Genomic DNA, 16770 nt, shown 5'->3' with positions numbered 1-16770 from the left:
ATCACCCAGCCCCATGTAGCCCATGAGCTTCAGGGAAGCTCCTTCCACCTGTAGCTTTAGATTGGACCATGATTACTCTATACCAGTGGCACAGTGTCACCCACTTATTGTAGGAATTGATTCACTAATGGGAATTAGACAAAATTCAGGCCAACATGGTAAAAGGGGAGGGTCGTTGGGAACTCTGGAAAACAAAGCCCCTTCATTCCTCTGAGAGAGCTACTAGAAAAGACACTTGCTTTTTTTGGATGGTGTAAGGCAGGAGTCAGCAAACTACAGCCTCCAGGCTAAATCTGGCCTGCGGCCTGTTTTTGAAAATAATTTTATTGGAATATAGCCACACTCATTTGTTTATAACCTGTCTATGTATATTTCATGGTACAGTGGCATAGCTGAGTAGTTGCAATAGGGATTTAACTATATGGCCCGCAAAGCCAAAATATTTTCTATGCGGCTCTTTACAGAATAAGTTTGCCAACTCCTGGTGTAGGGTGTAGATGTGAAGCTTGGAACTGCTACAGTCTTTTTCTACCACAAGGGAAACAAGCTTTAAAATGAAACTGTCACCACTGAAGTCCAAACAGAGAAAGAAAAAGAAAATCAGGGCTTTGATGATATACAGCCCCAGAATCAAGTAAAAGTTGAAGTCTGATAAACCTTCTTTATTTTATTCATGCATTTAGCAAGAGTTTTAATCCATCAGACATAGTACTGAGAGCTGGGACACAGCAGTGGATAGAGATGACAAAGTCTCTGCCATCACAGAGCCTCTGTTTTGATGAAAAAATAGCAAATAAATAAATATATATCTCAGGTGGTAATATACACGCTAGGAAGAAAAATGTAGTAGGACAAGGGGAGAGCATGAGAGAAAGAAAGCCTATTTTGGACATAATGGCCATACGGGGTCTCTCTGAGGAGATAATGTTTGAGCAGGGACCCTAATGAAATATTGAAGTGAGCTGTGAAATATCTGAAGGAGATCATTCCAGGCAAAGAGGGTAGCATGTATGATGGCTATGAGGCAGGAAGGGAATGAGTGGGTCAAGAGCAGAAAAAACAAGGGCAAGAGCAGAGGAATGAGGTCCTGCGGACAAGAAAGGGCTATTAATATTTTTTAAAAGATAATTGTTATTACAGTATTTTTGTATGCATATGGTAATGATCTAGAAGAAGCATAATGTTAGGATAGGAGAGCATGATGGCTGGCTGGAGGGGAGTCCTTGTTTAGGCACGAGGGATGAGCTCTAGTTCAAGAGAAAAGAACAGGCTGGCCTTATGAAAGGACGTGCGCAGTTCCTCCACTGGGAATGGAGAGGCTGATGGGTCTCATGATAGAATAAGGATGTGAAATGTCTGAATACTTCTCTATTCTAGGTGAAATACGAAGCAAGGTTTGTGGAGAGTGAGGAGTAGTGAGGGGTGCTGGGCTGGAGGACAGTGTGGCTGGCTTGCAGGATGGACAGCGGGCAGACTACGGTCAGACGCAGATGTCAGGGCAGCTGCGGAACCTGAGGTCTGTAGTCATGTTTTTAAAGCAGTGGTCCTATAGTGGTGCTGTGTATTTCTTACCCTCCCTGTTCCACGGCTCAGGGGCCTGGGTAAGAGTTGCCCTTAACCAGGCTGGGATTCTTTTTTTTTTTTTTTTTTTAAAGATTTTATTTATTTATTCATAAGAGACAGAGAGAGAGAGAGGCAGAGGGAGAAGCAGGCTCCCCGCTGAGCAGGGAGCCCGATGCGGGACTCGATCCCAAGACCCTGGGATCATGACCTGAGCCGAAAGCAGACGCATAACCATCTGAGCCACCCAGGCGCCCGGGCTGGGGTTCTAAGAGAAAACACTGGATGGGGTGAGGGATGAAGGTGAGTATAGCAAGGAGGCTGTGGATAATGATTGACTATAGAGTTGGAGTTGGGTAAGGAGAGACATGAGGATGCGGACATGAGAAGGATGACAGAAAGGAGCGAGTTACTTCATCCAAAGTGCAAGGTTCTAAGACAGCCTCCTCTGAGAAAAGAAGTTGGAACTAGGATCTGAGAGATAAGCAGGAGTTAGTCAAGTGAAAGATGTGCTGGGGGAAAGTTCTAGACAAAAGAACAGGTTGTGCAAAGACGAGATTAGAGAGAGCACTGTGGGTGAAGGATGGTGGGACCACATTAGAGACAGAAGTAGAGGTGCCCACAAATGTAGGCCAGAGCTCAGCAAACTTTTGCAAAAGAATAGGCAGTAAATATTTTAAGGCTCTGCAGAACATATAGTCTGCCACAACTATTTAACTTAGCCACTGTAGTGTGAAAGCTGTCATAGACAATAGGTAATCAAATGAGCATGCTGTGTTCCAATAAACTTTATTTATGGCTGCTGAAATTTGTATTTCATATAATTTTCATATGCCATGAAAGTTATTTTGAAAATATTTTTCAACCATTCTTCATTCATGGGCCATAGAAAACTAGGCAGTAGGCTGTTTGGCCAGCAGGTCATAGACTGATGACCCCTGGTCTAAGAGACCCATGGGGCCACATCAGAGAGAACGGGATACCTGGTCACATATTTTGGCTCTATCCTAATAGCAATGGAAATTCTCTGAAGAGTCAAGGCAGAAGGAGTAATGTGATCAGGTGACATTTTTGAAAGATCACTCTGGCTAGAGTATAGAGAAGAGATATAAGAGGGGACAAGAAGGGAGGCTGAAAGGCTGGTTAAGAGGCAATAGTTATAATTTGGGATTGGGAAGCTGGTGGTTTAGACTATCATGATATATTCGGAAAGAAAAAATTGCATGGGGGTAAAAAAAAAAAGACTGAAGACAAAGAATTGATAGAAGTCAGGAAGTGACTGAATGGGCAGGAGTTGGGGTGAGAGGGAAGGATCAACCAAGGGTGACAGCAGGCTGCTGTCCTGACTAATGGGTATGTGATAGTGCCATCCCCCAAGAGTGGGGGCACTGAGGAAAAGGCCCAGAGCTGAACGATACAAAGCTGGGTGCTGAGCATAATGAATGTGAGTGATCTGTAAGGCAGCCACATGGAAATTACTGCAGATAGCAGGAATGAAGGGAATATACAGGTCTGTAGAGGAGGCAAATCTTGAGAGGAGTGGGAAGAAGAGTCTGAAAAAGCTGCTGTAGGTAACAGGAGAATTGGCTGAAAAATAGAAGAACAAGGCAGCACTGAGGACTCGGCTTAAGTTGGAGCTAATAAAAGAGGTATGCATTTTCCTTTTTTTTTTTTTTTTTTTTTTTTTGCGGGGGAGGGCTTTTTCCCCTTCTAGAATGTAAAGCTCCTGGAGGGCAGGACTTTTTGTTGATTTTGATCACTGCTATATACAGAGCACCAGAACAATGCAAGGCACATGGTAAGCTTTCAATAAACATTTGTCAAATGAAATAAATAAATTTATAGAGGCATAATTTCTGTGGCAAAACCAGGTTCCACTATTCTTATCTCCTTAGTCAAAACATAATCCTGGTGCAAAGTATTAAAACAAAACACTCCTCCTCACCCCCCACCCCCCGTGCGCAAATAAAACACTCACTCTGACATTTCTACCCTATGACAATTCTGATTTTACAAATATCAAGACTTCCTTTATAACTTAGTTTCTTTAAAAAAAAATCTCCAAATATTATCACACTTGGGGAAAGGAGTCATTAGTTTTGATTTTTAAACCAACACATTTCCACTGTCTATAATCCCTAATTGTTAATATTTTATTGCATTTTTATCTGTCCCTCTCTTAAGCACCTGGGGGATGCAGCTATCCACACATAACCTACATCTCCAGCCCCGGCCCCTCACAGGCTGCCAGGTTCACAAATCCATGTGGCAACTTGACATCTTCCCTTGGAGGTCTAATACACAACATATACAACCATGCTCAAGTTGAATCCCTGATCTCTCGTTCTACCCTTCCTGTCTTTCATTCCTCACATCTAATCCACCAGCAAGTTCTGTCAGCCAAATCATATCCCAAACTTTCTCCACAATTACCATCCTTACCCAAGCCACGGTCACCTCCCTGGTGCATTGCAAAAGCCTAACTAGCTATTTGCAGCTGGAGCCACACACCATCCATTCTCCACAGAATCAAAACCCTCCCAAGGTTTTCTATCACATGTAGCCTAAATTTAAACTCCTTATAACTCTACATGACTGGCCCAGCTTTGTGCCCTCTTGCCCACTGTGTTCTAGCCACCTTAGGAAACCCATTAGCTGTTCCTTCTGCCTGGAACTGCCTTTCCCCAGTCACTAGGTAGCAGGTTCTTTCCTGTTATTTGGATGTCCTCTCCAACAGCCTCATCTCAGAAAGGCCTTTCTGACTAAACACACCACAGAAACACCTAATCACTTTTCACAACTCAGCCTGTTTTAATGATCTGTATGGTATTTATAAATTGACTTTATCTTCTGTCTCTTCCTACCAGAATAAAGATTCTTGTGAACAATAACCATGTCTATACAGTTCTAGGTGCTGGGTAGTGAATAGTGAATAGTGGCTGGCATAGAATGAACCCTATTGGATGAACTAAGATAACAGAGGCAGTTTGTGCAGTGGATAAGAATGGAGACACACTGCCCTGGCTCCTGGCCCCATCCTTGCCCGCTGTGCGTCTGGGCAGGCACTCAACCACCATATGGCTGTGTCCTCATCTATAAAATAGGGGTAATAATAGCATATACCTCAGAGGTATAAGGAGGATTAAATGAGTTAACATGTATGAAAACCAGAACAGTACCTTACAAAAGAAAAGGGTAGATAAAAAATTAGCTATTAGCATTAAAATATCATCGAAAATACACATATATAATTCCCCTTTTTTAAACATTATATTTTCCTCTACATTTACACTGCTGTATATATCTACATTTCATGAACATTTTCTTCCTGCTACATATTCACCATCATATGTACTATAATTCAATTTATTATTTTATTACTAGAGTTTTACTTGCTTCCAATGTTGTCAATATTATTATATGTATTGCTGCTCTATGGTTCTGTTTCCTCAGGAGAGACTCCTGGGAGTGGAGATCACTGGATCAGAGGGATGAACATGTTTGAAAACTCCAGACCCAGAAAGCTTGCCTGCATTCCTACACAACCAGCATGGATGGAAGAACTCCCACCCCACCAGCCTCACTTGCATGGCTGTTTTAAAAACTGATTTTCAGCAGCAAAAAAGTATTGCACTGTTGTTTTAATTTATTCTTAGTAAGGCTGGTTATTTAAATATGTTTATTGTGAATTATTACTGTCTTTTAGCCTTTTTTTTCTATTGGTGTATTTCCTGTTTATTACACATTAAGGAGAGCAAGCTTTTCTGTTGTTTTAAGTGGGGTGACTGAAGTTTAGAAAGGGTAACTTGCAAAGGTTACAAAGTAGTGAAACTACAACTTGAAGTGGAAGTATTTAAACTTGTGTGTGTAACATCTAGAATGAACCCACATTCAAATCATTCTTCTCCCACATCCTCCCAAACCAGACAAGAATATTAGCATGCTTTTACATTCCTCTTCACCCTCACATATTGACTCCATTTAGCACTTTGTTTACCAAGTAATTTTTTTTATAAACAAACTTTTTATTTTGGAGTAATTTTAGATTTACAGAAAAGTTGCAAAGTAGTAAAGAGAGTTCCCATATACTTCTCACCTAGTTTTAACTTTCCCTAAATGTTATTATCTTACATTGTTGTGGTACATTTATAAAAACTAAGAAACCAACACTAGTATATTACTATTAACTTAATTTTATTTTATTCATTTATTTTTAAAGATTTTATTTATTTGAGAGAGAGAGAGAGAGAGAGAGAACGCGCATGAGGGAGAGGGAGAAGGAGACTCTTTGCTGAGCAAGGAGCCCAATGCGGGACTCAATCCCAGTACCCTGGGATCATGACCTGAGCTGAAGGCAGATGCTTAACTGACTAAGCCACCCACGTGCCCCACTATTAACTAAATTTTAGACTTTATTTGGATGCAGTTTTTCCTTTAATGTCCTTTTTTCTGTTCCAGGATCCAGTCCAAGGCACCACATTGCATTTATTTGTTATGTCTCCTTGGTCTCCTGAGAAACTGTCATAATTTCTCAGTCTTCCTTGTTTTTGATGATCTTGACACTTTTTTAAGTTTATTATTATTTTTTTAGTAATACCTACACCCACCGTGAGGCTCAAACTCACGACCCTGAGATCAAGAGTCGCGTGCTCTTCCAACTGAGCCAGCTAGGCACCTTTGATCTTGACACTTTTGAGTATTGGTGGGGTATTTTGTGGAATACTCCTCAATTTGGGTTTGTCTGAAGTGTTTCTCATGATTAGGTTTTTGGAAGGAAGGCCACAGAAGTGAAATGCCCTTTTTGCTACATCAAATCAGGGGTGCATAGTAACGCTGGTAATGTTAACCTTCATTCATTACTTGGCTTAAGGTGGTGTCTGCCAGGTTTCTCCACTGAAAAGTTCTCTTTCCATACTCAATTCTTTAGAAGTGAGTCACCTAGCTCCACCTACTGGAAAAGAAAGTATCAACATAAGTTATTTGGAATTCTGTAGCAAAGATTAAGCTCTTCTCCCTTATCTACTCTTATCTAATCAGTTTATTATTATTATTTATTCACTCGCTAATTTATTTATATCAGTATGGACTCATGGATATTTATTTTATGCTTGGGGTTGCAATCCAGTACTATGTTATTTATTTTGTTGCTCAAATTGTTCCAACTTTGCCATTGGGAGGGAGTTCTTTCAGGCTCCTGTGTCCCTTTGACACACCCTCATCCTTTTGTTTTTTTTTTGAGTACTGCCTTCCTTTCTGGAGCTTCAGGCTCCTTGATTTCCTGTCCCTGCACTAAGATCTGGGAGCTGCGTATGCTTGTTACTCTTACCGTATTACTGCTTCTAGGTCCTCTCAGGGGACAGAGCTAGGTAATACACATTTGTGTGTACCCTTTGAATTTTAAATCCCCAATTGCTATTCATTTCTTTTTTATTATGTGTCTCATCAACAACTATTTAAACAAAAGTTTTACTGGGGTTTTGGTGGTGGTGACTACTGTTTTATTCTCAGGTCTTCTTTCAAATGGGTTCATTTCTCATTCTGCTGAGGAGGTCTGTAAGAAGTAAACTTTGAGTCCTTAAATATTCAACAATATCTATTTTGCCCTCAAATAGGTCAAATATTACAGAATTAAAGTTATTTCTCTCACAACATTCAAGGTATTGTTTTATTGTCTTCTAGCACCAATATCATCAAAAAGAAGGCAAACGCCAATCTGATTCGTACTCCTTTGTAGACAGATTCTCAAATGCCAGACTTGTCTTTCCTTAGCTCTTCGAAGTTTTCTTCTATTTCCTCCACTGTCTGTTCTCTCTTTTCTCTCCCTTCTGGAACGCCTATTAACAATTTTGGGAGCTTCTTGAGTGATTCCTCATGTCTCATTTTTTCTCTCACATTATCTCTTGGTCTTTGTGTGCCCAGGTGGCTTGTCTTCTAGTTTACAAGTTTGTTTCAACTGTGACCGTTCTACTATTCAGCCCATTTAGTGAGTTTCAGATTTTCACAATTTCCAAGTTGAACTTTTTCAGCAACAAATCTGGTCATATGAATTTAATGTTTTCTCTCTCTAAAGACATATTTATCTTAAAGTTGTTTTCATTCTGTATTCATATTCTCATGTGTTATCTTTTCTGTTTATTAAAATTTGGTGCCTCTCTTTCGTAGTGTTGGTTTGGCTACTCTCGGTTAACTGCTACTGATTTTTGTTTCAAAAATCATTGTTCAGGGGCGCCTGGGTGGCTCAGTCAGTTAAGCGTCCAACTCTTGATCTCAGCTCAGGTCTTTATCTCAGAGTCTTGAGTTCAAGCCCTGTGTTGGGTTCCAAACTGGGCGTGGAGCATACTTAAAAAAAAAAAAAATCATTGTTCAAAAACCCTTGGCTGTTAGCTATGATTACAGGGGCCTATCTCCAGTAATAGTGGAAGAGGGGCCGAATGTGGTCTTGGGCACAATGTGCCAGCAGCAGCTCCTTTTCAGAGCCCGGGGCTCCCTATCCAACCTATAACTCAATATTCCCAAAACCCTACACTGCCTTTCTTGTTCCAGGGACCACACACACTGCCGCAGCCTGCAGTCCAATCCCTGTGATTCCTGTTTCTTAGCACACGCCCAGAAAATATGTACTCCACCACTCTCTGTCTTCTATTGAGCTCAGAGGATACAGAGCAGCCCCATCTTGTGTTCTTCTGAACATGTTCAGATTCTTCTTTCCTCTCTCAATCCTATGCCAACTACTGCCATCTTACATAAATTTCTCAAAATTTTCTACCAATGGTACTTCTCTCATTTTCCAATGCTAATACACTTTTTTCTTTTTAGTAATTCACTTTTACAAAGGATTTAGTGTTAGGTAAGGCAAATGTGGGTACTTGGTTCTCCATTTTGATCCCATTTGTGTCTATACTCCTAAGTAATACTGGCCTACAGATAAGGTAGAGGGGTGTGTGTATATAGACACTTTGCCACGTGTTGATCTGAAGATAATGTTGGCTTCATAAAATTTATTAAGTAGATCATGTGGTACTAATTTAACCTGTTCTTCGAAAGTTTGGAAAAACTCACCAGTAAAACATCATACCTATGCACCTGCAGGGTAATTTTTTTGGTAACTGTTCTAATTTTTTAAGTAGTTCTTAGTCTTTTTAGAGCTTCCATCTCTTCTATTTATAAAATGCTAACACAAACTTTGCTTGTGTTAATAGTTTACAAATTCTCAAATCTTTTATTTATTATTTTTAAAATGTACCATATAAAATTGATTTCTCTCAGTTGTATTTTCCTTTTTACTCCAAATCTGCTCACTTAGGTTAAAAAATTTTTTTGCACATAAAGAATAAGCTCCTATATATTAGTCAAACTATTATTTTTGGTTCATTAATTTCTGCCTTTATTTCTTTCCTCAGAGTTATTCATTTTTTTAACATCTTAAATTGACTTCTTAGTTGTTTCCATTTTTATTTAATATTAACAATAAAAGACTAAGACTTTTAGCCTTAGACTAAGTGCAATATAGTATTCTGGACTGGAACCTGGAACAGGAAAAAGGACATTAGTAGAAAAACTGGTGAAATCCTAATCTATAGTGTAGTTAGCAGTAACTTGCCAATGTTAATTTCTAATTTTGACAAATCATTACGTAAGATATTAATCTGAGGGAAAACTGGGTGAAGTACAGGAACGCTCTATACTATCTTTCCAACTTTTCTGTAAATCTAAATTATTCCAACATAATATGTTTATTTAAAATAAAAAAACTTATAACTATCAATAACTACAGGTTTTTGGGGCTCCTGGGTGGCTCAGTCTGTTAAATGTCTGCCTTTGCCTCAGGTCATGACCTTGGGGTCCTGGGATTAAACCCCGAATCGGGCTCCCTGCTCAGCGGGGAGCCTGCTTCTCCCGCTCTCTCTGCTGCTCCCCCTGCTTGTACTCGCTCTCAAATAAATAAATAAATAAATAAAATCTTAAAAAAAAATAACTACAGTTTTTTATTGAAACTTTCTTTTCTACTTGTGAAATAAACATAAAGGAACCTAGCAAGGAGCTTTGGGGCCTTCCGTAACTGACAATGAGTCTTACCAGCTGTTGCTCCACAGGTGGTGGCACATCCTGACTGGCATAAACAATGGCAGGGTTGTAAAGACTGAACACCACAGGGTAAAACACCTTTTTACCTATAAATTAAAATATATGGTTATATCACACAATGAAGTCATAAAACGAAAGACTGATCAGTACTGCGTTATCAATATTTAATACTGATATTTCTTTGGTCATATATGATGACTTTATCAATATTGTATTTTGTACATTTTCAGGCTACCAAACATCATGCTGATTTGATGAACATAATGATGATTTTATAACATATCAGTAGGCCAAGCTACAAAGTTATAACCTAAAATAGACTAAAAAACAGACTAAAGGGTGTAACACACATTTACTCCCCTTGACTTTCGAGAGACACACAAAGTTTGCTCAGTTATTCAACAGGTGAGCTATTTATTACTCATCATTTCATCAAATTAGCAGTGACAGATGTAGGTTAACCTCTGACAATCACCAAGAACTTAGAAACATCTGTTAAATCCACCCTTCGAAATGAATCATAGAAACAGTAAATCCAAAGAATACGTACAATGAACAGATTTGTACAGAATAATTAAAATACAGAACTGCAGATAGATTTGGTAAGATTTGGAAAAGTTGGGAAGAGTTAAAAAAAACCTGATCTAACAGACTCTGCAGAAAATCTTGTCATTAGTATTCAAATTGAAGCAGTGAAGGGACCTGTAAAGACTCAGGAGCCCATCTCCCCTCCACAGAGAACTCCTTGCTAAGACTGGCCTCAGTCAGACATGATAATATGAAGTGCTCAGTAACTGCCAAGTACCTGTGGCAATGTGGCAGCCTTTCTATTACAAGATCGCTACTAGATGCTCATCTCACCTTTGTTAAAACTCACTTAGGGATGGACGTTCAATTCTCAGTGACAAAGTATTTCTTTTACATTGAGCAAATATGTTTCCCTCAACTTCCACATTGTGAACTTCATACTGTCTGGTGCAACAAAAGTAAACCTAACCCTCATTTATTCACTAGGTGCTCAAAGAGTTCCTGACAATTATCCCCCATGAAAATAATCAGTAGGGTAATAATTTGCATAATATGAATAGTTCTACACAAAAAAACATTTACTAGGGGATTATTTTTGGCACAGAAAACTTCCTTTTCACATTAAAGTAAGATTTGAGTTATAAAAATGTCATTTGCTCATACATTTTCAAAAAATACCTACAACATAAAGTATAGTAAATGATTCCCAAATACATAGTATGGATGCCAAGCACCGTCTGTATCTGTTTCTTCATGTGTGTGTGCCTCTGTGTTGGCATCACCTGCCTGAGGTGAAGTGCTTCTCTCACACACTCCACGTTGTCTGCTTGGCTCTTTTTCTGATAAGTGCTGCTTCCTCCTTGTCAATTTTAAGACATTTTCTTTGCTTTTGTTTATTTGGATTCAAATTTTGGCAATGGAATTTGGCCACAAGAGAAGAGGGGTATGAACTGCACAGAGGCAAATTTTCACTTTTCTGCTTAATATTCCAGTTAAAGTATGCCTATTATAACTTTAAGAAAACATAATTAACTTGATTCAAAATATGGGACGTGCTGACACTGTTCTAAATTTCTACACTCAGCTCATCTACCAACATTTTACGCACCTGGCTCAGCATTTAACCGGCAGCTGTTAAGGAATTCGGCTGAGAAATATATATCAACATCACAGAAAAACATCAAGACCTCTCCCTTGTCCCAAGCTCTGGCACCCACATTTAGTCCTCGTCCACGATTAAATTCTTCATTCAATGAGACCAAAGTGTAATTGTGAAAGTTAGACTCACTAGGAGGAAAGCATATACAACAAAGGATAAGTCCCACTTAAAGTTTAACAACTCTCTTCTTTCAACAAGACTTACAAAATATGTTTTATACTTCAAGTATTTTTTTATTTTGGTTCTACAGTCATACAGGGAAAGGAAATCATCAGATTCACATGTATGATCATCATCAGGAACAGATATTACTAAATGCCCATATCTGAGGCAACATGCTGGTGGTGTGAGTTTAAAAAGTGTTAAGGGGTCACTGCCCTTCAGGATCTTAAAAACTTATTGGGGAGATAAGAAATATACTCATGGAAAAATGGCCATGTTTGGTAATAAACAATGCATTTCATATGAATGGTACATTCAAAGAGTGCTCTTGTGTTTTTCGGATCTTTGCTCACATGTCCCCTTATCAGAGGGATCCCCCTCGTACCATTTGTGAAGTTGCCCCGACCTCCTTCTCTTTAATCTTTATCCCCCTGCCCAGCTTTGCTTTCCTCAGCACCACCAGACATGTTTGTTCGAGTGTCTCCCCCCATTGGAACGTAAACTCCAGGAGAGCAGGGATTATGTTTTGTTCATTACTGTGGATACAGTGCACCTCCTCAAAGAGTAGGAGTTCAATAAATATTTGCTGAATGAATGAATGAACAGCAGTTCTGAGAAAAAAGATTGCTTTTGTCTGAGAGTAGAGACTAGAGATGTTAGAAGCAGAATTTAAGTTATGCCTTGATTAAATTCCTGAATTCAGTAGTGAGTTTAAAGGTTATTCCAATTAATTATTCTCAAAGGCAAAGAGGTAAGAAAGTAGAAAGCATTTTAGAGAACAGGGATTAGACAAACTGGATTAGAACAAAGGGATCCTAAAATGGGAACAATGAGAGAAGACCAGAAAAGGGTCAGACTGAGGAGTGCCTTCTGTGAGAAGTTAAAGAAGTTGGTCGGTGTCCTCGAGGCAAGGAGGAGTTTTTCTGCCAGGGCAGTGGTTCTCATAGTGAAGTCCCTACACCCACAGCATCAGCCTCCCCTGGGAAAGCATTAGAAATGCAAATTCTTGGGCCCCACCCCAGACCCCTGAATCAGATACTAGGGGTGATGCTGAGCATCTGTGTCTCTCTTGGGACAAGTCACTCCAGGTGACTCTGATGTTAAAGTTGGAGAACTGCTGCACTAGGGTATGGCCAGATCAAAAAGGGACATTTTAGGAAGATTACTCCTTATAACAGTATAGAATGGGGAATGGAGAGATGGAAGCAAAGGCTCAAATAGTTTATAGAGTGGACTCCACATGCTCTGAATGGCCACACTGCCCTTCTCATGGGATATAAATCTCTCCCTTCTTTTGGCAAAACTGCTGATTACCACCTCACACTCCCAGCACCCAGTGGAGGAACTAATCATAGAATACCCCAACCACAGTAATTTCCTAGGGGCGGGGACCAGACTCAAGCTGGGCCAATCACAATACCCCCACCCCACCTGGCCATAGCGACCGGCTCAAGAGTGGGCAAAACTCCTTCCCTGGGCTTTTCTCAACTGGATCTGGGAGAAAGCTCTTTCCTCTCTGATGGCAAAGCTGAGAAGATGTGAGCCCAAAGCCGCCAACAGCCATATACCTCACATGTGGAAGAAGCCAATCTGCAACAGGAGAATGAAGTCAACATGCAGAGAAAAACAGACAAGAAGACAACAAGAGAATTTTCATGGTATTCAAGTCTCTGGTTCCAGTCCCTAAGATATCAAAGCTGTTTTGGTTTTCTTCCCCAAATTTAGCTGTAATAATCCCTTTAGTTTGGGAGCTATCCAAGATTCTTCCATAACACTCCCAGTTTCCTTAAGCAAGTTCAAGAGGGGTTTCCATCATGTGCCACAGAGGAGTCTTGATTAATGCAGGGACAGCTTCAGTAATAACAATGTAAGTGCCTGGCACTTAGTGGGTGACCTGAAAATGGTAAAGAGGGAAGAGAAGGAAAGAAATGAAGGGAGGGGGAACCTGGGTTAGGGTGGTGGCAGCAGCAAGGAGAGGACAGGAAGACGTCCCGTGCAGTAAGCAAGAACTGACTAGAGGTAAAGAATGAAAGATGCTAGCTCTCAGACATTAAGCCCAGGGGATCATGAGAATGGTTTTAGTCTGAACTGAAAGAGGGCCACCAGGAGAAGCAGCTAGTGTGTAGGGGGAAGAAAAGACAATATTTGTTTTTTATACATGTGCTGTGAGAGTCCCTTCAGGGGAGGGACTGTAACACCCTCTTCTGTGCCCATCTATTCCAACCACCCCAGTCAGACTCCCGAGCAGTGTACCTGGAACATAGTTGGTGGGACTCAAGGAATGTTAGTTGAACGATTCGAGAAGAATGGCCGGCCAAATCTGGACTCTTAGGGAATGGCCACAACTAGCAGAAAGGTAAAGAAGCAGGTAAAAGGATACAGAGTTGGCTTGGTCCAAAAAGACAATCAACCTAATATCTTACATTGTAACATATTTACATTTACAAAATATATACATTTTACAAACATCAGAGGAACGTGTCAAGAAGGAAGTACTCGTTAGGCATCAAATGTAAAAAAGCGATCAAAGACGATGACAGAGAAAAGGTTGAATTTGGCAGTTAGGTCATAACTTTGGGCCCATAACTTAGAGATGAAAAGGCTGAAAAGCTATAGAATTAATAACGGAGTATTAAGGAATTACTAATTCATTCATTCAAACCTCTGAGTACCTACTATGTGCCAGGTACTATATGAGTTGCCTGATTAGAGAACTATTGCTCTGTGAGGTGTAGTTATGAAAGGACAGAAACCTACCAGTAGCTACTGGGTACTACAGAGTCAGTTGGTGGTGGCTTAAGGACAGGAGAGACCTAAGCATCATTTGCAGGGCAAGAAGAAGGAACTTGGGAAAATGGAAAGAAAGGTGACAAGTGAGAGAAAAGCTCAGGAGATGGTATCAAAGTGCAGGGATTAGATTTAGAGAAAGGGGAAGAGTCCAACAGAAGGGAATGAAGAAGTAATAATGGAGGCAAATAAACAGAAGGTGGGCGGGCCACAGAGCGAGGGCCCGGATAATGCCAGGCTGTCTGCCAAGAGAACAGGGAAGATGAATCATTTAGAGTTGCATGAGTGAACTGAGGGGTGAAATGAGGAACTTATTAGCACCACCACTCATGTGCTCAGACAACTTTTAAATAGCAGCTATTAAAAATTAACTCATTAAATATGTGAAATTCTCATTCTTCTAATGTTATATATCAAGGACTTCAATTTGGACATGGCTCACCAACCTTGTGACAGATTCTAGGATAGACTTGACTTTAGATAGTCCTTCTTTACCAAAATATACCACTGTGAGATGAATTCTCTTGTCCTGATGAATACACACATCCCTAACAGAATTGAAAAATAAAGTTCATTCAAAAATATATAAGGCACTACTCATTCAGAAAGCAATCACATGGAGCTTTAACAAAACAAATGAGGCATTACTCATATAGAATGACACTGCATGAAGCTTTAAGTAAATATAAAAGTGGTAATATTGAATTATTAAAGGCATCAGAGCAAACGAATAACAACATAAGCACATGAATATAGCCCTTGGAGGTCCATGGAAGTTGCCATATTTCAAAATATTTTTGGAACTTTTGCTTTGGTATTGCCTTCAGAAGCAAATTACAAGCTACTCAAGGAAAGAAGTCTAATCAGTTCAAAACCAAATAAATATTCAAGTTGTTGGTCAAGAGTTATTTTGTCTTTAGACTGGCTAATTCCAGAAATTATACCTATCATCAAGGAATAAATATTTGCCATGGCTGAGATTACTTACTGTAAAGAATAATGTAGCATCTGAAAGCAATTCCAAGAAAAGCAGTAAAAAATGCTTCAGAAAATCAGATCTCAAGTGAGCGATTTCAAACAGGCAAAACTCATTTGGAAGCATGATTTCTAGATAGTCTGCTACAGAACAGCATTAACTTTTAAATCCAATGATTTCAATATGAGAATAAAGACTGAGATTATAAAGAATCAAAACTAGCATATTAAAATATTAAAAACATGGCAACTATTAAATTAAAACAAAAAGGTAAAACTTTCCTCAAATAGCTACCCTAATACATACTTAATTTTTTAACACTTCAGCATTTTAAAATATCCAAATTTAATGACAAAAAAAGGAAAAATTCTTTTAAAAATTGTTAAAATCTCTGCTTCTCAAGATGGAGTAACTCTCTCATTTTTAGTTAAATGTTTATATTTCTAAAATTTATTTCAATTTTAAAATTCCAATTGTTCTCAAGGGAATTTTATGGAGAAATAGCAATGTCCTATGTGTTGATTGTGAAAGCAATTATGAGTGTACAGGTTTGTCAAAAGTCACGAAACCGGTATCCTTAAAATATGTGGGTTTTATTGTATGTAAATTATGCCTCAATAAAGTTATTTTTAAAAATTCAACTCATCCTAAAATGAACTCACACACAATTATAAAGGTCATCAAATGTAGTTTCTAATAGTTGTCACTCTCAATTTACTTCAAAGTTTAAACTGTCAATAACACAATATATTATACATGCTTTAAAAAAAGAGAATATCAAAAACTAAGATTACCCAAAGCCTATAAAATTACTCTGTAATTCTAAGTAATCACACTCAGTGAAGGTAAAGTAAATCTGCATGAAATGTGATTTTTTTAGGAGTGCTAAGCCAAATCATTAAGCCCTGAGAGTTACCTGAAGTTCTGCATGAACTGCACAAATGCTTCAGTTCTTTCAGCAAGTGGCACAATGATATTAATAATTGATCTAGTAATGTCAATCATCTCGCTCTTCACTTTCATGAGAGGTCCAAAAGGGCGGAAGAGGGTCACATGTCTATATTCCATAAGGTCTGCTTTCTTAAAAAAGAGTTCATACTGTGTGCCTTTATCTCTCTCGGTGCGATAATAACCTAAAGGAAAGAGTTAGGGACAAAGATGTCTCCATGTCAAAGTTTATAAATTCAATGTGAATATTGATTTTACTCAAAGATCAAAAGTGCAAAACCAGACATGTAGTGTTTTTAATCATTTTGTGAAAATAATTATCTCCATTGTACAGTTGTAAACAATAATTTCTTTAAAAGGAGAGGTTAAAAAAAAATGTTCACTGCTCTATTATTAGTCAATCCATAAATATGCTCCAAATCACAATTATTCCTTTTTACATATGACTTTTTTAGTAGAGCCTATCAACATAATAATCATACGATGGAAATAAATTACTTCTACCAATATTAAATTCTAGACCTGAGCGTCAAAACTTCTATTGCTTGGTTCAGTTCCATTAAAT

At 38.9% G+C, this 16770-nt stretch overlaps 1 protein-coding gene across 8 annotated transcripts in view; it reads right to left on the bottom strand.

Moving 5' to 3' along the window:
* CSGALNACT2 (chondroitin sulfate N-acetylgalactosaminyltransferase 2) overlaps positions 1-16770 on the bottom strand; it is a 45293-nt gene that overhangs the window by 8946 nt on the left and 19577 nt on the right. For 3 of the 8 annotated variants that reach the window (XM_078077407.1, XM_078077406.1, XM_078077408.1), the window contains exons 3-6: positions 16174-16390; positions 14728-14829; positions 11282-11460; positions 9637-9731 (exon numbers count right to left, since the gene is read on the bottom strand). In XM_078077407.1, coding sequence (XP_077933533.1) covers positions 9637-9731; positions 11282-11460; positions 14728-14829; positions 16174-16390 — 593 coding nt within the window. Of the gene's footprint in view, positions 1-5737; positions 6512-9636; positions 9732-11279; positions 11461-12925; positions 13085-13747; positions 13840-14727; positions 14830-16173; positions 16391-16770 lie in introns of those variants that run through there. The other 5 variants (XM_036087032.2, XR_013449694.1, XM_036087034.2 and 2 more) reach the window with 5 other exon arrangements.

This window comes from Halichoerus grypus, chromosome 7 (assembly GCF_964656455.1).
Source record: "Halichoerus grypus chromosome 7, mHalGry1.hap1.1, whole genome shotgun sequence".
Taxonomy (NCBI): Eukaryota; Metazoa; Chordata; class Mammalia; order Carnivora; family Phocidae; genus Halichoerus; species Halichoerus grypus.
Note: the sequence above shows the minus strand (reverse complement) of the source record. Positions and strands in the feature narration are given on the sequence as shown.